Here is a 24,118-nt window from a genome sequence, read left to right as displayed (position 1 = left end):
AGATCTGGCTTGCATTTCCACAGGAAAATCAAATCAGCATTGTGAAATTGCAAATTCCTATTTTTTTTTTTTTTTTTTTTTTTTTTTTTTAACTACGGAGGAAAATTGAGCCCTAAGTAAATGTGCGCTGTTCCCTCTGGGATCTAGTGGTTGCTCTGTAATTCAGATGTGAGTAGGGTTGGTTCCTGTTCCTGCAACTTCATCCTAAGGCTGCGTGGTGGATGGGTGATGGGTGGCTACATCAGGCTGCCTAGAAATGTTGGATTTGCTTCAAACCCAAGGATGGTTACATTTTTTTTTCCTCCACCTCCCTGAAGATTGACATGTTTTAGTTGAAATGGTTGCGTCTGTGAGGAACAAGAGTAGCAAGGTGATGTTTGGAAGAATTTGAGCTCCTGAAAAGTCAATGCTGGCGATCTGTAGATGGCAAACGCTTGCTGAGGAAGGAAGCTGAATCAGTGGGGTGGAGGTCCAGGGGCGACCAAATCTGCCAACACCAGTGGGTGCAGCTGGGAGAAAATTCTTCTCTTTTGTGCGAAGCTTTGCCATTTTATCTGCAGAGACTGTCCTCCATTTGGAAACAGAAGCACTGCCAAGTGGTGCATCTCTATATTCAAAGTCCAAGAAACAAAGCTGTAGTAGATATGCGCAGAAGGACCTAACTTTAAACCAGAAGGTTTAAAGTTAGCAAGTTCTGGTAACTTACACCAAAACCTTTTGAAAGGGATCTGTCCATAGGCACTTTCTGGATTATTAATGCTAATGACTGATGACAGTGGGAGAAAGTAAAATGAGCTGAATAATTGTGGGTCTGCCAGCCCTGCAGAATGAAGGGATGATATAGGACTCGCCTGATGCGGAGGTAAGGGGAAGTTACGCACTTAATGACAATTAAAATGTGCCCGTGGAAAATAAGCTGATGAGATGCAACTGGGGGTGTCGTTTGACTGATAAAAGCAATAACGTGCGATGCAAAATGCTTTGCTGCCTTAATGAACCGAATGTAGCGCAATGCAATATTTGGAATGAGAAATGAAAACGCTATGACATTAATACAGGGAATGGTAAGCAGGTACTGGCTCCGTGGGATGGCAGACCTCAATACAGGTGCGACCTTTGTGGGGTCAGCTTCTGTCCTCAGCCCCATGTGAGCTGCTGTGCTCGTACCCCACGGGTACGAACACCCCCGACGGTGGGGCTGACGCCGCGGCACCGTGCGCTTCCAGCAGCTCGCCGAACGTGCGGTGCTCATAAATCACAGAACAGCTCACGTTATCCTGCACATCACTGCTTATCTTGTAAACTCATCTGCTGTGCTTGCACGAGTAGTTGATTTAACAGCATGTATATTGTTGAACTTGACACATCCAGGACTATAATCAAGCTTTAAAAATACTAGGGGTGTGCAGCTACCAGTGCGTGTTCCTAGGCTGCTTTCTAACGTGATTGCGGCACGGATTCGCTTCTGTTTGCTACAGGTCACAGCAGATTTCAATGTTGTACATAATTACACAGGAGTTTTATCATGAAACTGGCATCTGCTCAATGGCATAAAATGATGAGATGCGTTACAGGGAAAAGTTAATATTCCAAATGTGAAATTACTGTGAGTTAATTTTGTAGGGTGAAACCTGGCTGAGGAAGGCTGCGCGTACGAGATTCTGGGCAGTGGTGTGCAAGGAGTGTGAGAGCAGTTAAGGAAAGCGAGGGAAGCTTTAGAAGGAGAACTGATAAAACCTTTGTGTAGTAGCTTGTACAGCTTGGGTGCCTTGTCCTGCTGTTCCCCTTTCCAGCAGGGACCTGTGCTTCTGGGACTTCTGCCAGGCTGTTGTTGGGGCTCTGGGTTTTTTTGGGGTCTCTTTATTTTTAAGGGACATCAGTGCACCTTCCGTCTATCTTTAGCAACAAAAAAGAATGATTTTGTGTTCTTCAGTATTCCTGCTATTGCGACACCTGAGTGTAGCGAGGCAGGAAGATTTCCATCCTTCTGCCTCGCTCATTTGGAGGAGCTACATTCACTTTCTGAGCTGTCATGGAAAGAAAAGTAACTTGTTTTCAAACAGCTACCGTGCGTTATAGAGTTTTAAATGAACTAATAGACCTCCAGTTGCATTTCTGCTGCAGCTTGACAAAATTATAGCGGGTACAAGAGCTCCATGGTTATTTACTTGCAAATCCTGTATGGTGTGAACTTCATTTACGACTTTCCCGGCAGGTCATACTGCTGTGGTCACAGCTTCTATAATGTTTTGTTGTTATTGCTTGTAAAAAAGCCTCTCAGAGGGAAATAATAAGCTAGAATAGTCACAGGTAAGCACACACACACATGTGCTTGTGCACAAATCCATCACAGCTATTCTCTTCACAACCGTACAGAATTAAACAGTATTTTTATTTCTGAAGTAGAGGTGGAATTTCAGCAGAAGGCTGTATTCGTATTTGCAATGGCACATTACCTGCTATTTGACAAGTGAACTGCTGGATTTCCACGTTGTGTTATAACTAGGATCTGCTAACAGAAACCACCTCTTCTCTTTTGTATGTATCACGTGTATTCTCCTCTTTCTAGATGATCATGGGAACAGCAATGGCAGTCATGTAAAAATCTTTTTACCGAAGAAGCTGCTTGAATGTCTACCAAAATGTTCAAGTTTACCGAAGGAGAGGCACCGCTGGAACACTAACGAGGTAGTTAAATCTGCTACTCTTAAACATACACATTTTCTTGATGCTTATATATTGTTGTTTTTTTTTTAGTATGTGCCATGTTAGTTACAGAATATAAATTCAGTTGTTCTGAAACCTGTTGTTTAAATAATAAAATCATATTAAATGTTAAAAATGAGCTTTAAACTAGACTTAAAGGCAAATGTGGAAGCTGACTAATGGTACAGTAGGAGTCTGTTGCTCACGTGTGTGTCACTTGTCTGAGTCAAATTTTGTATCATCTTATTGGCACATTTCAAAATTGTTTAAAATGTGATATTTTGGTAGTATTAAACAATGTTACCTTGCTACTGAAAATGTATAAAGACTTCAAAAAAAAAAACAAACAACCAACAAACCACTACCACCAAACAACCACAAAAAACCCAAACAGTGCTTATTCTTCCTTGCAGAGCACTGTTCCCTGGATAATTAGCCTAACTAGCCTAATTTTTGAGCAGTCTGGTTAAGGACAGAAGACACAATCGGATGTTTTTTACTGGAATCCAGTTACTCCGAATGCATTAGTTTGCTTATCTCCTGTTAACCCACACATCACACCTGCGTTCATTGATGTGAAATGAAACTTAGATAAATTCAGGTGTGTGGTGGTCCTAGGTAAAGTTGCAGAACAGTCCAAACTGTCTAAGATCCCTTGCCTTTATTTCGCTGGGTAGCAAGGCTGGAAGTGTCAGATGAGGCAGATGAGAATTCAGCATTCTGGACAGAGATTTTTGGCCGTGTTAGGGAAGAGCAAAAAAGCATAATCCTACGCCTAGATAAACTCCTGGAAAACTTGGGTTACTTGTATGGGAAGAGGTAACTTAGCTTAGAGAGTACGTTCCCTCCCCCACTTGGAAGTTTAAATCTGTTCAGTGCTACAAAACTTGATTTTTTCTTAGGGTATAATTGAATAATAATGCTGGGCTACGTTTCAGAGTTGGTTCCTAAGGGATTGTATTTGTAATCGGACTACGCAGGGGTTCTGAATGTGCTGGAGAAGGCACAAGATATTACTTACTGAAGGAAAAAGCATGTTTTATAAAGGGGTACTTAAAGAATCCTTATGTTAACTTCAAAACCACCAGTGCTGCTTGCAAGGCGTCTCAGCAGCGGGCAGGTCTGTAGGATCACAGGCTATCCCAGGGCGGGAGGGAATCAAGGATCCCAAGGATCATTGACTCCAGCTCCTGGCCGTGCCCAGGACTGCCTGAAAATTAAACCCTGCGTCTGAGAGCGTCGTGCTGAACTCCAGCAGGCAGTGCCTCGAGTACCTTAGGGATGTGATGGTGCCAGGAGGTTGATGCCCTGCCCTGCTGGGGCTGGGATGAGGCAGTCCTGCCATGGGCTTCCCCCGGTGGGGCAGGGTGCTGGGACCATGAGAAGGGATGTGGCCAGGGCTGTGCCCATCTCCCACCCAGGGGCAGCTGGCAGCAATGCTTTTTTTGCTGCTTTGTATGGAAATGTTTCAAGGAAACCTACCTGTGGCTTTTATACACAGTTGTGTGCCCTTAAAGCGAAGTGCTGAGCCCATCTAAAGGGTGTTACACGGTAACCTGGCGGGAGGGCTCTGCTGAGGATTTTGTTGTCTGCAAATGAGATGCTGCAAACGCTCAGTGCAGAGGTCAAGGAGCAGCTGGGCTTTGCTCTTTCGTCTACCAGGGCATCACCATGGGAACACGGGCAAATCACTTTCTGATCACTTTCATCTGTAGACTGAGGATAACGGTCATACATTGCTGTGGGTTGGGTAATGAGGCTGGAGAAGCAATACTCTTTGAGAACTGGATACCTTGTGCTTGACTTCACATTTACCAAAACAGTGTGGTGAGCAGCCAGGAGTGGAGCATTTAAAAATGCCTAGAACATGTTACTGAGATGTTTGCTTTCAGTCAGATTATGCAGTTTTAACTAAAATGTTTGATGGAAATATATTTCCATATCAAGATGTCATCTCTCCTTAAATCAAGTTTATGGTGTTTTTATATTTCACAGTGAAGGAAGTGTTCCTTCCAATTTAATTTTTTTTTTTTCCCAGTGACACAAAATCCTAAGTCTAGCCAAGCCATTTAATTATAGATTTACATTTTTGAGTTGCCTGTGAAAGCGTGTGTGCTTTTATTTGTTTAGCTTTGGGGGAAGATAGAAAGGGGATTTTTGTATGGTTTCTCACATGAGGGCAAGTTAGTTCATTGCCAAAAAATTCAGCAGAGCTGGGTGTTTGTGAGGGTGCCCTGCTCTTGGGTTTTAGCTGCCATTCGTTCTGACCCGTTCCAGTATTTGTGTCCTACAGCTGCCTCTAGTTCCTGGGCTCCCCCAGGGGCAATCCTCTGAGTGTGCTCTTTTCGAGCAGGGCTGGGTGGGAGCGGTGCTCCGGGGGTTTTGGGGTGCCTGCCTTTGCCTGATGCTCCCTGTCACTCCTCTCTCGAGCCGTCCCCTAAGAGAGGAGGCAAAGGTCAGCGGCTCATTAACTGGAAATCACTTCAGGCAGTGAGAAATGTTGTCTGCAGGAAATTCATCCTGCTGCTTGGTGTAGAACGATCAGATTATCTAGGAATTGGGAGCTTCCCACACTGTTGTGCTATTTCAGTGACACAAATAGGTGCAGGGGCTGAAGGGTGTTGATGTAACCTTGTCTTTGTACAGCGCTTGCCAAAAACCGGATTGCAGTTCTGAGCAGAGATGCTTTTCATTAATGGAGTTGGCAGCCGCAGTCATTAATCATCCTTGTAAACACTTAATGACACAGTAAAAGAAAGACGAAAAAGTTAAACATCCAAAATGTAAAATATTACTTAGAGCTTCTGTTTCTGGCCACGTTCTATATTTACGTTCTCTGCAGGGAAAACCCCAGACTTGCCATGGTAGAAGAACATGGTTATACTTGTTAAATGTGCTCAGGCTTTTCTGTTAAACATGCTTAGGCTTTTCTTTGAGGGTCAAGCAAGAAATGCTATTTTTTGCAGATGGGGTATTTAACATTTTTTTTTCCAATTTAGTTTTTAGAAATTTCAGGCTTAGTTACTGTTTGACAATGTGCAACTAAGTGCAATTGCAAAACATTTTGGATGTTATTTAGTGTAGGAGTTCTTTAACTTGTAAAAAAAAATAAATAAATAAATTTGGGACTGAGTATAGCCATTGTACCGTGGCATTTTATGTGCTGCTGCACTGAAGTGCTTACTGCAGCTGTATGTTTGCATGCATTTGTTTAAACTTCTTAGAGCAGCATTCCAGTTTTCACCTAGAGAGTTTTATTTGTTGTTGCTGTGGAAAGTCAAGGTACAGCGCTGCATTAGTGAATTTCAGTTGCGTGCTCGTTTACGTCTCTGATTTGCTCCTGCATTTCTGCTTTGCTTGCAAGCTAGTGACATTCTTCCTTTCCACTTGACATTGAGTTACTTCTTATCTTTTTTTTTTTCTTCTCAAAAGTGCAGAGAAGATTTGGAAGGTTTGGAGAATTGCGTGAGGGTCATCAGGGACCCAGGCTGATATGGAAAGTGAGTCTGGAGCATTTGGGCTAGCTGTTGGGCTAGCACAGAGTAGGTGTAAATGATAACGTTGTCTGCCACCTGCAGCTCAAGTTCCCCTTAAAGCCCCCAGGAAGCAGGGGCCAGGCAGCCAGTTACCTCTCTGGCTCTGTCCTCACGACTTCGTTGATCCCTTTTTCAATTTTTTGTTTGTTTGTTAATGCTTTTAGGTGTATTTCAGAATCAACACTTCTGTATGAAAATGAGAAACCCCATTTGTTTTTGGGTGGCCCTGGCCAGGATGATGTGCTGTAACACTTCACGACGTGAGCATAGCAGTTCCCACCTTACTGACCGAAGGAGCTTAACGGGTTACAAATTGATGGGTTTGAGAGCAGGCATGTGGGATAACTGGAACAGGAAGAAAATCTTGGATTACCTCCACCGGAATGAATGCAAAGTTTGATATTTGAATGTAAATTGTGTAATAATGCTGAGGGCCATTTTCATGCAGGCTTCATCATCCCTCCTGGTAGAGCAGGGGTCCCGGCATCCCCTCTGCAAGACAGCAACGCTTGGGGATGCTTTCCCAAGATGGCAAAACTCTGAAAAAGCAACCGTGCTCATTACGGCGTTGTGAGGACTGCAGATCTTTTCAGTCTATTTTATTTAATGCTTCCCAGTAAGCTCCAGTTAACTCAGATATGTTTTGCTGAAGTGCCGGGTTTCCTGAAACAACGGGCTGGCTGCTGGAAACGAGCGCTGCAGTTGTGGGGCAGCCAGCACTTACCAAGCTGGAATGCCTTCGCTGCCTGCATCAGCCCTGTGATCTCTGAAGAGCAACAAGAATATTTAATTTTGCCTAATTGCTTCTGCTGCCCACGTGATGACGGAGTATAAACGTCCTGCAGTGATGGTATCAAGTGCTGTTAGCAGCAACTTCCCTGCTCCCCGTTCTGCCCCGGAGGTCTGGGGCCGGGCAGGGCTTGGAGCCGAGAGCTTTGTGCTGGGCTGGCGGCTGAAACGAGTTCACTTCAGCTTTCGGGACAAAACCAGGTTGAGGACAAACTGCTTGCTATGTGCTGGACCAGCCAGAGCATCCGTGAGCCCCGCAGGCTGTGGTCACGCGTCCCTTGGCAGAGGGCGGCCGCTGCCTGGCCCTGCCCGAGGAAATCCTCGCGCTGCCAGCTTTGGTAGAGCTCACCCTGCTGCCAAGTGTGCAGCCCCTCTCTTGGCTCAGGCAGGGGAATGTAAGAAAAAACTCTTCATTTGAAGGAGAAAAAGCTCTGAACGTGAAATCGGAGGGAAACGCTTTTCCACGCTGATTAGAGCAGAATTGGGCACAAGCTGTGTGTGTACCTGCCCGACGCAGCCCGGCGCGTGGGGGCGGTTTCTCTCACTGCGTGTGTGGTTATGATTTCAGGCTGATCAGTGAAAGAGATGGAAATTTGTTTAACAGAAGCACTTCATTATGGGTTTATTTTGTGAAATTAATGAAATTCTGTGCTTTGCCTAATGTACAAAGCAGGAAATCTGCTATTGGCGTTGCTTTTGCAGTTTCTCAGTCATGTTTACATAATTAGTAAGCGTTGTGTGCAGGCTCAGTGATTGAGCAGAACTGAAAGGTTATCGTTCCCAGGAATTTAACAAAAGCCGAGTAATACCTGTTATGTGCTTTGTGCTCTGGCAGAGAAAGATTCCTCGTCTTCCTCTTGGGAAAAGCTGACTTTTTCCTTCCTTTTAGTTGAATGTTAGGGCCAACGTTGAAATCGTCTGAGTCTTAAAAAATGGCTGAGGTTGCAGTGTTGAGCAGTTAATGTATTGGAGACCTGGGACCAAACTGAATCCTGTAAAGCACAGCCAATGGATGAGAACGTATTGTTTTGGATAATGTATTGTCCTCTTTTTATTCCAAGTCAGTCTGATTGAACGAATTAATTTGTTTACATTTATCAGTAACTAAATTAAAAATAATAATAATAATTTAAACATACTCTAGCAATTGGTTTGTTTTGAACGTTCATGTGAGCACGTGTTTGTACACAGGCTTTGCTGTGAGTGCCTGCCCACTGCTGGATGTGGAGATGCAGCTGTGTGGGCTTGGTTTGTCCAGGGAGTGGTTTCAGTGCTTCATGTGCTACGTGAATGGACAAAACAGATGAGAACGGATCTTAGGGAAAAGAATGAAACCTCCCAGCAAACCTTAAGTGACTCTTTCAAATGGAAGGGACTTTGCTTTTCATTTATTTTTCATGGAAGCTTACCAGATTTTTTTTTTTTTTTAAATCTGGTTTCACTAAATTTCAGATAAAAGTGGGTCATGCATCAAAAGAAAATTGTGGACTTTGGATCACAAGTTCGGAGTGTGGCATGTCCTACATCAGCAGCTGCTGATGGGCCCTGGAGAGGCTGAAGGAACAGTGCTGAAGACAGATGAGTAATTTTGCTGATTGAAGAATGAGTTTAGAAGGTGAAAACTAGAGTGATTTATATGAACACAGTTGTAGTGTATTGGACCATTCATCTGGTTTTGCTTTTTTTTTTTTTTGCGTTGCTGTTGCAATGCTTGAAAAACATTCCTCTGAAGAAGATGTGTAGTCCTGCAACCTGACATAAAAAAGGGGTACAACAGCTGAGATTGCAGGCGCTGTCTTCGTGAGCAAAGTCACCAGTAACAGATTTGGTTCCTGGGGTTATGGATGCCAGTGAAGATGCTGTCCTTGCGAGTTCCCTGTTCCCAAACACCAGCATGACTTGTCTGTACTATGTAAATTACGTTTTTCTTGATCAGCGTGCTGCATTTTGCCAAATACTGTTCTAGTTGGCTTCCAGGTGGTTCAAGTTTTAAAGGTCTGGCTTTGGCCCCGCGCAGCCCGGAGCCCCGGTGTAGACCGAGACCTGCTTCAGTCGGTGGGTCTGCCGTTGCGTTGCCTTTTGCTGTAGAGAAAGCGTTGGAAGCTGGCCTCCAGGCATAAGGGATCTCCTTTTAAAGACTATTTAAGGGTGTCCCCTGTTGGCAAAGGAGCCTGAAACCATTTTAAGATTACTTTGTTCTAGAGCTATGGGGAAAATCATGTCTGCTTAAGCTTCGTTCAAAAAAAAAAATATATATATATATAGGTATAAAGGTAGGCTAGGTATAAACCCTTTAATATGAGGGCAGTAAAACTTGTGGAAGCTGCAGGGAAGGAGAGCAGCAGGGCTGGGAAGCGGGGGCTGTCCCTCCTGGGACATGCTGAAAAAGCATGCTGAGCCGGGGGAAAGATGCTGAGCCCTCCTGTGCTCACAGCACCTGGAGATGATGAAAAACTGGTGCTGGGAGAAAGAGAAAAGCATCAGGAAGGTAACCAAATACACAGCGCTTTGCCTTTATGTGCCAAGGCATCAGAGCTAAGCTGTTTTGTCTCCTCCTTAGGACTGTTGTCCCAATTGTACTGGAGGTAAATTTTTTACGTGGGTGCTGCCTAATGTCAGAACTGGTTTTGTGTGGCTTTCAGCCTCCTGATTTGGATCATCTTTTATCTAATAAGGCTGTAAGAATTAATGGAAGCTTTCTTTGTGTTTATAACAGGTCCCTTGACTCTTTTGTGTGATTAATTTGATGCTCAATATGAAGGTAATGTCCTGTTACAGGCTTTGTTTACATCAGTTGTATTTAACTTGGCACCTTCTGTACCCAGCTGTTGCTATTTCATGTAATCCATAGGCAGTCAGTGTTTGAGATCTCCCCTGCTATGAAGGGCAGCTGAAACTTGCCAACTAGGTCAAGATATTTGAGGTTACGGGAAGCAGAGTGGCAGAAACACAAAGCGATTGATGACATAAGCTCTGCTTCTGTGAAATAAAAACGAAAACGTGCAACAAAAGTGCCTTTTGTCCAGACATTGAAAACTGACCAGTGAAGTATAGCTGTTTGTTTTCTCCACTGTAAGGAGTTTCCTCATTATAGGGTTTTGGTCTGTCACTCAGCCTGGCATTCTTAAAAGCTTGGGCTTGGTGTAGTTGTTGCCAGATAAAAGCGAAAAAATAATCATTCTTTTGATGGTGGGAGCTAACTTATAAAGGACGAATCCAGCACAGAAATCTCAAAAAAGCAAAGAATTGTTTGAGTCCCCAACTAGAAATTCATACAAATGCAAAGCTGATTAGTTGTCATGGCTGGATTTGGATTTGCACATCGAGTTCTGGGTTCTGTTTTTTTGTTTTGTTTTGTTTTTGTTTGTTTCTCTGTGGTTTTGTTTTTTTCCCAGAGATGATTCCCAGCAGTGGGAGTAGTACAGGAGCCCCGGTTTGTTTTGCTCTGGGTCAAAGGACAGATCTCTGTGTGAGGAGCTGCGGCACCACAGGCTTGTCATCGACCCCAGATGGTTTGGGCTGTTCTGCGTTGTACGGGTGGCATTTGGATTCAGCAGCTCTGTTAGGTGTTTGTGGCTGCTCTCTGTATCGCCACATGGCTTATAGGCTTCTCTAGCTAGCAGGTGTAGGGGTTTTCAGCCCCTCCTGAGTTTAGTAATACAGCTGTGGGAGTTCATGTAAAAATCAGCTGATTGATCGATCATTTGAAGATCCTGCACATCATGCAAAAAAAAAGCAGAGGGTAGAGCACCCTGTATGTCCCACAGGGAAAACATCCCGTGCTCAAAGATAAAGGTAACGAAGTCCTGGGACCAGATCAGTGAGTGTTTGAGCTGCGTGCTCTGCCTCAGGAATAGGTGGCGGGTGTAGTTTGCAAAGTCCCCTAAGCTCTGTCCTGCTAAAGCCAGGTTGTGCGTGCTGAGTTTTTATGTCACGTTAATTTGCAATGACTGAGGAGTGCTGCATAACAGTTCTGTAATGGGCATGGCTTTTGGCAGCAGTTCCTTGTACTAAAATACTTCAAGAAGTCAGTGACCAGCTGAATGAATGCCTTGGTTCTCCCTCCCTTTGAATGCCGCCTTCTTTCAAATTGTCAAATTAAACTCGTTGTACGTGCTGCTCTTGTGTTGTCTTAGCCTTTATGCGAGGAGCCTGGGCAGTGCACTGCCGAGATTCGTGGTCGCATCAGGAGAGGAGCAGCTGCTCGGCCAACTTCGTGGTGTTAAATGGCAGGAACTCAGAGGAGCTTTTGTGCAAAAGGTGGTCGCTTCGATGTGTCAGCCAAGTTTAAGTTCTTCCACTAAAAGCGTGTTGTGTAGGCAGCCGTAGCTTAGCAGCACCAGGTACGTGCTCAGGCATCTCTCCTGACCTGTCAGAGCGAGCTCTGAGTCCCGTGTCTGTGCTGTGCTTAACACAAGTAGCAATAGTGGCATCACGGGGTGCTTGCTCCGGGAATGTGGGATCGTGTTGGGATATTGCATAAACCTCACCTGCATTTCCTAGCGTGCGTCTCCTGTTGGGGTTCTTCCCTTTTGTGGTCTGGGATTACTCTGAGACGTGCAATCAGGAAACCAGAACCCAGCATAGTGGGAGCAAAAGGTTGGGGTTATGTAGGAAGCAAGCCATTCCTCAAGTGTAAGAGATTTAGAGTGTGTTAATTTAATTATTATTTAGGTGTTTGTGTACAGGAACACACCTGGTGGCTGTAGGTACTGCTGCAGCACGCAGTTGGGGCTCCGGCTGGCCCAGCACTGGGTAAAATACTGACTAGTGTGTTCTGTGAGTTGTACTTCGAACTGCGTCTTACAAGGAAAGTGTTATAACAAAGTCAATTTACAAAGTCAATTTAAATGTCTCTTTGCTGGGGACTGGCATACATAAACACAAATGAATTGGTTCACTTGTCAAATGAATGGAAACTGAGGCTATTACATTTTGTAAGTGATTGAAGTCCTGTCTTTTCAGTCTCGTGTTCAGTACTTCCAAGTGTGACTTATGCACTAAGAAGACAAGAATCAAGGAATCTAGGAGAAAAAGGAAAACTAGACACGAAGGAAAAATGAGTACAAATGAAGATTTTATGCAAGGGTAGTACTAAAGAAAAAGGACCGGGTGAAACAAATTTGTTTTCCCCAGAAAGCTGGGGGAAGAGGGAGAAAAAATCTCCTGCAGCAAGGGAAAAGTTGAGAAAAAGTCTTTCACGCATTCCTTTGGAATCAGCCTCTCACCATTTGTTTACAGCCATGGCTGAGGATCATGAAAACAGGAGCAGGGAAGCATTTGCTGGCTGGTAGATGACAGCTGAGTTAGCAAAATGCTGCGGGCATTGCTCTGCTTTGTCTGCCTTGGGTTTAATGCCAAGGGACATGGGCGGTGGGCGACCTGGTGGTGTTTGGCTGCTGCTTAAAAAAAGTTACTTGAAATACTTCGGTGCCAAAGTTTGTATTTACAACTAAAAAATGATGATGGGGAAACGGCCCTGGTTAATTTACTGATGTCTGCAGTAAGCCTTTAATAGTGAACAGTTAACGAATTAGCAGGAATAAATCACAAGTTCCACAAAACTAAAAAGGCATAATGACATCCTCACAAAAGAGGGTTTTCAAACTAAGCTATTACTTTTCTGTCCCTTGAATCATTTCTTCTTTTTCTTTTTATAAGTGGGTCTCCTTTTTTCTTTTTCATTATAGAAGTTCATCATAAAAGATATCAGGAAGAGAGGGAAGGGGGCAAAATAGCCTGTTCTAGCACAAACTTCAAGGAAAATGCTCGCTACCTGTTGGTAGTTTCTTTCAGCCTTTCGTTACGGGTACTGGTAGCTTTCCAAATCACTTTAGGAGCCTAAGCCAGCTGCTGTCCCGCAGGCGAGGTGCTGGGTGTCCTCGCCTGGCTGCATGCAGCTCTCGGGGTTTCATTTCCACTGTGGCGTGGCTTTTGTTTTTTTCTGACCTTTGAGGAATTTCTGAGATATGAGGTCTTTCTGTTAATACAATTTGTGTTAATGCCTTCTGGATTTAATTAGCTGCTGAGTCATTGAAAACCTGGATCTTTGTTGTTAAATTATTTGTAAGTTGATTTGTTCCTGACTCACATTACTCTAAAATGAGGTTGTCTTAAGAATCTGCAGCTTAAATTGTGGTTAAAAGATCCAGCCTTGGCACACGGACCAGATAAGAAGGGGAAGGCCGACTTGTCGGTTCATGAAAACGTCTGGCTTCTTCCTCGTCGTGCTTTCAGCAGTGCTCCTCATTAACATTTTACCACACATTAAATTTTTACTCCTCTTTTGGCGCCCGGCCGTAGGCTGCTGGGAAGTGCTCCGCGCCCAGATGCGTGCCATCGGCTGCCTTCCCCCAGAAGCTGTGCCACCTCTCTGATCCAGCGGTCAGGCAGTGCAGAGGTGTGTTGTGGCAAGAGAAAAATGAGTTGGTAATTGGGAAAGAGAAAAGGCTTCGGTGGATTATTTTCACTGTAAAGAACAGGAGCTGATAAACGCTGAAATTAACGGGACTGGGTTTTTGCTCCAACATGGAGGTTGCTCTAGCTGGACGGTTTGCTAGGTACAGCTAATGAAGGGGATATTAAAATACAGAACTGGCTGCTTCCTCCAGCCAGCAGGTTCTTAACGAAGATGCACGTAAAGAGAGAAAGATGCAGAAAGATGCAATGCGTTTCCTGGAAAATGCGTGGGCAAAGGAGATCAGTGCATCCCCTTCAACTTCAGATATGCTATTTAAAATCTATGATATTTTCCATCATTGGCGGCTTCTTTGCTTTATGAGGATAAAGTTTTGTGGGGTTTGTTTGTTTCTTTGTTTCAAACATGAAGCTATTTTCCTTCAGATGAGAGATTCCTGAAGCTTAATGTCTTGAGAGGCAGGCAGGAGAGGAATGCAGAAATGAGAAGGGATATAATGCCCTTGGTGGGTGTCTGTCTTTTAAAGCTATCTGATGTAAATATTACACACTCTGCATAAATTTGGTAAGATAATTGACTGTATCTTGCTTGAAAATGGGTACGAAGATTTTTTTATAGCTTCTGTGTAATTGAAATTCTAGCGGGCGAGGCCTTTGTCTTGGTAACCACATTTGAATTACTTTTTTATTGTAGCGTTAAACCGATACGTTCTGATGTTAGCGGTTCAGTGTAGGTATGTGTCAATAATTACAATATTTCCAGTTTCGAGAGTTTATTCACTGAAAATGAAGGTGTGACACTTACCTAAAGCAGATGTTCCCAAACGCCGGTGTCCCTGCCTGCAGCAGCGCCGCTTCCCCGTGCGCTTGGGCTCCACGAGGGCTCAGTAGTGCTCATTCTGTCCGGAGCTCTGGAAATGCATTTTGTATAGAAACAAATGTACTGAGAACGTGCTTGAATGGAAAGATTTTTATGAGCCAAAATGTGCTGAGAGTACGAGCTGATCCCCGCAGTGAGCGTGGTTGTGGTGGCAGGAGGGTCTGGTGTGCCAGGCGTCTCCGCGGGTCCCGCAGAGCTGGGGCGGCTGCACTGTGTTTTGTCAATTTCAAGAATTTTGATTTGATTTCGTGAAAGGTATTAGTTTTACTTACTGAAGCTCCTTTGTTTTGCAGAGATCTTGCTGCAGACGTCCTTTTGGATTTCTTTTTAATAATGTGTGACCCTTCACCTTTGATCCCTTGACCTGCATTACTTTGGTAATCATTTCATTTTTTAATTTCATTTCATTTTTAATTTTGGTGTGCAAGCTGTAACATTTCATCGTTTTAAACTGTAGTATTCTTTGACCTCCCCAAGTATATATTTTTTTTTCTACGAAGATGTGTAATGTTGGCTTTTCTGGAATAAAAAATACTTTAGTTGTTATAAGAGAAAATAAAGTATGTATTTTTTCATTGTTCTTTGCTTCTTTTAAGTTTAACACTGTGTATTTTTCCTGTATAGCACATTACTCTTTTGACCTGTGTTCTCCCAATACTTAGTCTAATTTATTTTGATATTTCTGTACATCTTTGGTTTTAATTTGCATTTCTCTAAGTTCTTTTGGTCAGTAAAACATATATGATGTTTACTGTGTTTCTTTTTTTTTCTGCACATGTCATGTTTTCATAGCTCAAAATAATCTTGGGAGTATTTAAGATTCTCTTATGAATAAAAACAATTCTTTAAAATTTTGTTCCATGTCTTGAAGATAACTGTTCTTAACCATCAACTTAAAGCTATAGCTATTTTAATAAAAGATTAGACTTCAGACCATCCTTGGGAAGCAAAAATCTCAATTGAAGCCCAATTTACTTTTATCTTTATGTTACTGAAGCCAAAAGGAAAGTTATCAATGCTGTGAGACTGTAAGTCACGGATATGCTTAAAGAAGCAGAATTGTGCGTACATGCAGGAAAATCCCCAAAGTTGAGTAGCCGTTTCTTCCATTGTTCTATTGAAAGGATACGGGCATATAAGACACAAGCTATTGCTTTTGGACAGATTCTATATTTATCTTGTAAATGATAATACGAAACCTACTGAGCATGGCCCACTGAAGCACAGATTATTTTTTAAGTGTCTCATTATTTTATTCTCTAACATTTAATGCTGAAGTTTTAATTGCACACAGCTGAAGCTGCTAAATGAGCACTGAAATGGATTTAGGTCTTCTCTGAGCCTTGTTGATGCTTATAAAAGTTTATATCTTTCATTAGAACTGCAAATTAAAATTAGGGTTATAGTGAGCTGTTCACAGGAGATCTGTATTACCAGCAAGCTCCTTGGACTTCACATGGCCGCTGCCGGCGTATGTTCTCTTCTGGGCAGTGCTTGAAGCACATCTGAACATCCTCTTGCTGATATTTTCCCCCAGATAAACAGAGGCTGCAGCAAGCATCACTCCAGTGTTTTGAGAAGCACTTCCCTGATTCCAGCTTCTTGAGGCTGAGCAGTGAAAATGAGTTAAGTTCACTTCTTTCACGTGCTGTGCAGTCACAGCTCTGCTCGCTGCCACGCTGGGACTGAGCTGCCTGCTCTTACTGCGGGCCCTCAGCAGGGCTGGGGAGCTGAGACCCAGTTAGCCTTACCCGGGAGGGAACTCACAAAGGTGGTGGGGATGCACAGGCATCACCAGAGCCTGTTAGAGAAGCATCTTTTTGGAGAGGAGTCCAGAGTCTGAGGAAAAAGCTACTTCTGCAACTGATCTTTGCGCTTAAACAGCATCATCATCGTTTTTAAAATCACACAAAACTTCATCTTATTTGCACAATCACCTGTTAAAATAATGTGGCATTTAGAAACCGTATTCGGAAAGTGAGAAATGCTGCTCAGCAGGCATGTTGATGTCCCTGTTTGTCTTTGACCCAACGAGTGGGAGCTGAAATGGAAAATCACAGCCTCGATCGCTGTTTGAAGTGTCTGGGTTGTTTTCTTGTTTTCCTGCCCTGTTCCAAATTTTCCTTGTAATAGTTTTCGTAGGCCCAGAGTCATCAATTCTGTCATACAAGGCTGCTACTCCTACAGCGAGCGTTTTTTGGATAGCTGGGATTTGGCTTTTACTCTGGTTTTACCACTGCCTGTCAGACTGAGAAGTATTATCCTCTGAAACCATCTCAAGCCATTTCTCAAGTCTTCAGAACACAGAGCAGGGTTTTTAAAACTCTGTGGAAAAACATTTATTTTGCCCAAGAAAACTCCTTGAAGACTATTTCTCTTTTCCTCGTAACGTGTGTTTTATATCAGCCACAGTTAGATGCGAACACCCCGACTTTCTAGGAAGGCAGCTTTTAAAAACCTGCAGGTCGTCAGGCATCTGGTAGCCGGAGGGAACCTTGCTGCCACTCTGTAGAGAGCTGGTTGAAGCTGTCACCTGGTAAAGTGAAAAAACAAGTGATGGACTAAAAATGTCTGACGTTGGGAACTGGAGTTGGGTCTATAAAAGCAGACGAAGCTGACAGATGGCTGGCAAGGGCTAGGTGCCCTGGTTCGGAAGGCATTGCCGCGTCCACCCTCACTGCCTCCCGTAAGGTAAGCGCGCTCAGCTGTTGAAACGTGAAGTTCATCCACAAAGTTCTTCTGCAACAGGCCCGTGCCTGCTGTTTTGTCATGGTTCTGAGTGTTGTTAGATGCAGGAGCTCAGTCAGCGCTGTTTTCTGTGATAATGGGGAATTTGGGTCGATTGCTATTTTTGTAGCATAACAAATACTACCTCAGAAGTTTGCGTTGCAGTGTTTCAAACACTTGCAACGTTTCCTTTGGATCTTAAATGAGCGTCTCTGAGATAGAGCAACAACAAATGCAGTTCAGTGTTTATGTGGAGATGAGATGTTTGTGTGTCAGTGGGAGCTGCCACTGGTAGAAGGTTGAAGCATTCAGCTCAGTGCTGATACCAAGATTTAAAATGCAGCCTTAAGAATTGTTCCCAGTTTTGCGTACAAACAGGAATAAAGGTTTATTTAAAAAAAAAAAAAAAAAGCTACTTATCATTACAACAAGGCCGTTACCATTTGCCTTAACTTCGAATTTTTCTTTAGGTTTCTGCTGTACTGGTAATGGGTGACAGTAAATGGTGTCAGCATTGGCCATTTTGTAGCTATAGGTTACAGAACTTGATTCACTTTACTGAGCTTGTTTTTTAACTGAACGGGAAATAAAATACGTGTTCTAATCAAATACTTGATCCAACAACTACGTAAATGCTACAAAATGTTAGTAAAGAAAAAACACAACAAAACTGTCTAGAGAGATATACTTAAATATTAGGAGAATACTCTTTTGAAAGAATTGTTTCTGTTTATGAGGTTTTCCTGCTATTCAAAACTAAAATATTGATGACATTCATTCCTGAAACAGCTCTTCATATTGAAATTCCTGCAATGGCTTCTGCTGCTGTATGCTTTTATATGCTAACTTTAACATAAGGCTAAATGGCTGAAATGAAATACCTTGCACATTTATTAGATTTAGAACACTGCATGTCTTGCATTTCAGGTAATGCGTCTGAGGTAGAATTAACCTAATCTCCTTTATTCAATCTATTAGATGTACTTGTGTATCAATCATGCGCTTGTGCTGTTCATTTAATAAAATATACATAGGCAACAGACAAATTGCTCACTTCAGTTTGGACTGCTTTAAAAAACAGTTGTATCAGTCAACACAAGCAAACGTGCTTTTTTCTATTAATAACAAAACTCATCCAAGCATGCAATATTAAAAAAAAAACGCATAGCATGGATACGTATATATATTTTTAACTAAGTACCTGAGAAAAACAGCTCTCTGCACGGGATGTCTCCATGTTAAGCTTGACAAATGCGGAGCCATCTCCTCCTAATGTGTTTTAGGGCTGACCTCCTTTAGACAAGGGTGCTGTTGCTCTTGTGCTTGCAGGGGAGCGGGACTTCTCCCTTTTCAGAGGAAAGGCCAAAAGATGTAAAAGTGGCAAGTGGAGGCTGCTTGGGCCTTGCACACGGTTGGACTGGCTGCTACGTGAGGAGCTGCGTGCTGGCAGCCTGCTTCCCAGGGCGCTTCTCTGGGGGTGGAGGTCAATTCCCCAGGTCTCTGCTTGCTGCTCTGCCTGTGTATTGTTTTGAAAAGTACTGAAAGAATTTAATTATTACTATTGCTTTCATCTCTGAATTCTTGAAATGCATTAAGGTCTTTGATCGCTGAATTGGTAAGCTGGTGCCATTGGGCAGCCTTCCATGACTCAGTTCTGTGCTTCTGTTCATTCTCTGCTTGCAGAAATAGAACTCCTATGCCAGTCAAAATCCAATATTTTGCTTTCCGTATGTACTTGAGCTAGGGTTCTTTGTCTTTCCTTTGCTCTTAGCTGCAGAAATTGGGTGAGAAAATGTTCGGTGATCAAAATGTGTTTTTATTTCTCCTTTTAGGTTTGGCTTATCTGCTTTTCAGCTCTTCTAGACATTGAAAATTCCATTTTTTTCTTTATTTTCTTTGGATTCCTTCACATGAGACAGAAGTGAATTCAGTGTGGATCATTGGGGGGAGAACATTGTCTGGGAATAAGGATAATTGCAGTCTCTGGCTGTGCCACAGATGTACTGTTGATTTCTTTTAAGTCATTCACCTGCACTGTATCTGTTTCCTCAGCTGTAAAATATGGGTAATTACCTCCTTTGTAAAATATTATGGGGTCTACAGGTAATTATATGAATGAGGTGCTAATTACAGTGATTATTACTTGGACCACGTCTAGATCTGGGTGACGTTCCCGTTGTGGTGAATGTGTGAAACCAATACTGCAACTTGCCTGTCCTCATTCTTTGCAGTGGACTTGGAACAGGAGGGTGCTCCGCTGCTCAAACGTGAATTCCCCAAGGGAAGTGCTACCTATTGTCACCCAAGTCAATCTGTTATCGTCCCGTCTTCCTTTACCATGCGTTATTAGCACAGGAGTAGGCTGATGAGATGCTAGGAAATTACTAGTGCAGTAGTTGGATCTAGGTGTAATTCAACGACAAGGGTTCGTGCTTCTGGCATTTGCTTTGTCTCTTGGAGAAGTAGGAGGTGGATTTCGAGCAGTACTCGTCGGGATATCATGGGACTGGGTTTGGGCCGATCTGCACACCACCTTATGGCCTCAGTTGCATTGAAGAGCTGGCCTCAATGCAAATAAAGGTGGCTCTCAAGATGTTGTGTTTTTTTTTTTTTCCCCCTGTAGAAGGCTACAGCTTGCAAGGTTTTGCTATGTAAAATTTTATTTGCCTTTCTCTTCTAGGTGTATTTAGGACACATTTCCTTTGTGTTTGGGAATAGCTTTCCTATCTACTAAGCCAGGTGGAATAGTGCAGGGAGAAGTGATGTGCTGAGGGTACACATGGAGTGTTCTCATCCAGAAAATAATGCTGCTGCTGCCAGGGATTATGCTGCAGTTTGACAGTGGTAATAATGAGTCATGTCTTGTATCAGTTAATAACGAGAGGCTCCGACCCAGCATAAGCCTTCCCCTGAACAGAAATTTCATAGCACGGTAACAGAAAACAAGTTCTTGGTTTCTCTTGTTTTACTGTAGCCCCTGTGTGTGCTTTTCTACCTTCCAGGGCTGTTGTGGTTTGCATTTCTGGGTTCTCCAGGATGGATTTCAGGCTTTTACGTCCATATGCTCACTTTCCATGAACTTTGAGCGTTCTTCATCTTGAAACAGCTGCTGTAGATCTCAGTAATGTCTCCAGACATAGAGATTTGGTAGCAAGCTAGAGGTAATATGATAAGCAGCTTTTCCTTTCTCATAGTTTCATGATTGCAGTAAAATTTTGACCTTCAAGAGAAGGATTTAGTTACTGTCCAGTAACAAATACTTGGAAAAGGCTTTACAGGACTGTAAAGGCAATTTTTAATTAATGTTAACTTCAGCATGACTTCTGCTACATCCTAGTGTGGGAGTGTATTTATCCCTGAAGCAGCTCTTCTCACTCATTCACAAATACTGTTTCATTGCTATCTTACTTCTTGTTCTGCAGCTTAGATGTAAGGGCTGATGGGGTGAAATCAGGTCGTGGGAAATACCGGCACACAAAAATCTAGGCAGGCTGGAGAAGATGATGTTAGCAATAGTCTTCCAATTGAGTTTTTGATCAAATACAATGGCAGGTTTAAAAAAAAAAAAAAAGTTAAACTGTAGGGATTGCTGTATAGCTGCTGTCTGTAATCACTGGGCACGTGTTTTTCTGTGACCAAATATTCACGGGTTTCAGTGACAGGTATGATTCCAAATAAATCAATGAAAAGTCATTAAGAAATAATAAGTTTGTGAAAATAACCTGCCTTATTAGCTGAAAGTAGAAGAAAATGAGGCAATACTCTTCCCACAGTCACTCAGACTGTGCCTTAAAGTGTCTAAAACATCACATAGGTTTCTGATAGCTTTCTCTTATTCTGTTTTTCCTCCTTTTTGTGCAACAGCGTTCATCACTTAAGCAAATACTCACGTTTGATTTACCTGATTTTAAAATCCTATGTTTATTTGGGAAACCAAATGCCTGGTTCATTCCTGTAGAAGCATCATTTATTAAGATTAATTAATTTAGTGTCAAATGCTTCAGAAGTGGAGAAGGCCATATAAACACGATAGGTTGTGCAAGTGCCTTGATCTATGTGCGTTCTGCAGGTCCTGTACGGCGAGGCAAAGCGAGGTACTGCCTAATCTAAAGGGTAATCAATAATTCGGATTTGAGATTTACTCGGTTCTAATTTAAAATGGTTCTTGCAGAAAGCGGAAAAGTGTACTGTACCTACTGAGATTCTGTATCTTAACAGGGGTCGATACTATTAAACAGCAGGTGTAAACTTGGACCGTTTTTCTAAAACTTAAACACTCGATCACATTAAGTCTTCCTGAAATCTTCCTCTTAAAAATTAGTGAACTGTCTGATTTTTATTGCAGTGGCAAAATGTTACATCAAATCACTGTAGCTTACGATAAACACGTTCCCAAGTCCCTGAACTAAAACACAGAGACACCCTGAAAAGGAAAGCGATGAAGGATGTGTGATTAAAAACAACTTCTTCCCAACCACCCAGCTTTTCGGAGCAGATGTTCAAACACCAGCACAGCCCGTCTCGGTAACAGCTACAGACCTCAGCGAACAGCCAGGGTGGCTTCTGCTCGCCAGCGGTGGCTCTGCCAGCCGCCGTGCCCACCCACGGGTGCTGCGGGAGCTGCCAGCTGCCCCCGCCTCTGCACGGCCGCGGAATCCCCACAGGAGGGTGCTGCGAAGGCACGAACGTGCAGATCGCGCAGGGAAGATCGGTGTCTTGGAGGATAGGATTGTGTTAGAGGCGAGCAAAAGCCGTGTTGTTCCAGTAAGTACAGTGCATGAATTGGCTTTAGGGAATGAGCTGGAGAGGGATGCAGCGCTCGTGCCCGTTTGCAGCAGCGCTGCTGCTGGTGCCGGCAGGCGCAGCGAGGAGCCGGTGAGCGTCGGTTCCCCCGCGGAGGTGCAGGGGCTGAGTGCAGGCCGAGGACAGCCTGGGTGGCACAGCACCGAGCCAGCAGCGACTGGCAAAGCATCCCTCTTGTTCCACGCTTCCCGCTTAAAGGTTACTGGGATCCTTCACGTGAGACTCATCAGTGACCATAAGGTCATTTTGTCACCAACAAGCCTCGTAGCTGCTCGTCTTCTTTCCCATCTGTGTAGAATATTCAATCCACATAAGCTGTAAAATCCATTTAGTTCTAAGCAGAACCTCTCATTTCTTTCCTAAAATACTTTTGTAAATTGGACAACTTCATGTAGCGTGATGGGAAGGGCTGGTTAAAAGGAACGGAAGCTCTCTTTACTTCTTAGCTGTACAAATTTTCTTAAAAATGATTTAGATGAATTGTATGTGCTTGTTCCAAAACCTTATACTTCAACAAAGCCAGTGAATAGCATTTCCCATATTCTTTCTAGATTCTGCTGCTTAGGTTGCTGCTTCCAACAGAAAATAAAAATAAAAATGATAGTTTAGAAAGAAAAACAGAACAAAAAGCAACAGAAATCCAGGGGGAGTTAGGGACAGTGCTCGTTTACCTCTCGTTTCCATTCCCCTCCCCCCCCGCTCTTTTTCACGTTTTCTTTAAAGCTTTTTAAACAGAGGTTTATAACTAAAAGGGATTTACTTTTAGGAAGACCACTAAAAAAAATTGGGGGATTAAATCCATTTTTCTTATACAGAGTATGGGTATCCTGATCCTTTCTTTTAATGGCAATGAGATGAAACTGGTAAAGCTTTATTCGTTTTTTTTTTTCCCCTTGATCTACTAGTCATTAAATAAGAATACATCATTCTTAAACTTGCCACCACAAATCCATGTATGTTCTATGCAGGGCCCTAAGAGAATTCACTAATGGCCTTGTTAGTATTTCTAGGCATGCTTTTTGAGATGTCACATTTTTGGATGGTAGAGTGTATTCAGCAGATAGGATGCTTTATATTGCCGTGTTTTTTTGGCACTATTATTAAATAGCATCATCTAAATCTTTTGGTGGGACATAACGATGAAGCTCACCTAATGAATAATGCTGAAGGCTGGTGCCTGGTAGCAGTGTTTGAGCTCTGCCTCATTGCAGGAATAAAACTGAGTGGTTCTGGTATGTTTGTGTATATTAAATTGGCCACATGTTATTGCAAATAGACTTGGGCTTTGATTTTGTGAAATTAGATTTCTGCTTCACAGAGGAATTGTGGCTCAGCAGTAACTAGTTGTACTTTGGTGGAGTGGCTTCAAAGTAGCCTGTATTTGGACCTTAGAAAATAAGCATAAAGTCTTAGATCAGCTCTCACCTGCATCACCTCTGTGTCCTTTAACCAGTGGTGGTTCCAGTAGCTGCTGGTAAATACAGTTGTTAAGACCTTGATGTATTTTATAGGATCTCTCCTAACTGCAGCCTTAAACAAACAAACAATAATAATAATAAAAAGCATGTAACATGCTGAACAGAGTAATATTCTGTGAAAATACTTTACCAGGAAATCTGGGGCAAAAGCTGTCTTCTAAAGAAAGCCTATTTGGCTTGGCAGCAAAAAGGCTTTGGAAGGAGTTCTTTGGGAGGCATAATTGAAAGACTTTTTCAAATGTATGTGTGTGTTTTTTCTTGATTTATGGGTAATTTTAAGAAATCCCTCCTCCCTTAAATTGATTACCTCTCAACATCAGAACTCTTTGGCTTTAAATACCAGTTAAGCTGCTACTGTGCAGATTTGACTTTGCCTTGCTGTTAGATGTAAAACAGTTTTTAATCTTCTCATTTAGATGTTTTAATAGAAAGTAAATGTTTATCTTGCTTTGCTGTTGCATCCAAATCTTTAATCCATGGGAGCATTTATAATAAAATGAAAACATTCCTTTGTTTAAACAAAATGTTATCAGCCATCTGAGAGATGTTCTAAGTGTTCTGTTTCAAGTAGCGACGTTTTCTAGACAGAAATTACGTGTCTCTGTCTTAGTTTAGGTGGTGATGAAGCTCAGGCTGAGCTGGGCACGGTGTGGCACGATCCGCCTGGTGCTGCCACTTGTTCCTCAGGTCAGGGCCGTGCATTTGGGATCATCTTATGGGATTAATGCCACCGCGAGCAGCCTGGCACCGGGTCCAGCAGCACCTGGCTCCTCCTGGGAAGG

The 24,118-nt window shown here is 42.9% G+C and overlaps 1 protein-coding gene across 10 annotated transcripts in view; it reads left to right on the top strand.

Moving 5' to 3' along the window:
- The window catches only part of CAMTA1 (calmodulin binding transcription activator 1), a 323,903-nt gene that overhangs the window by 23,565 nt on the left and 276,220 nt on the right, over positions 1-24,118 (top strand). For all 10 annotated transcript variants that reach the window (XM_068658408.1, XM_068658402.1, XM_068658398.1 and 7 more), the window contains one exon: positions 2,570-2,688. In XM_068658408.1, coding sequence (XP_068514509.1) covers positions 2,570-2,688 — 119 coding nt within the window. The remainder of the gene's footprint in view (positions 1-2,569; positions 2,689-24,118) is intronic.

The sequence above is a fragment of the Anas acuta genome, chromosome 22 (genome assembly GCF_963932015.1).
Source record: "Anas acuta chromosome 22, bAnaAcu1.1, whole genome shotgun sequence".
In the NCBI taxonomy this organism is placed as follows: Eukaryota; Metazoa; Chordata; class Aves; order Anseriformes; family Anatidae; genus Anas; species Anas acuta.
Note: the sequence above shows the minus strand (reverse complement) of the source record. Positions and strands in the feature narration are given on the sequence as shown.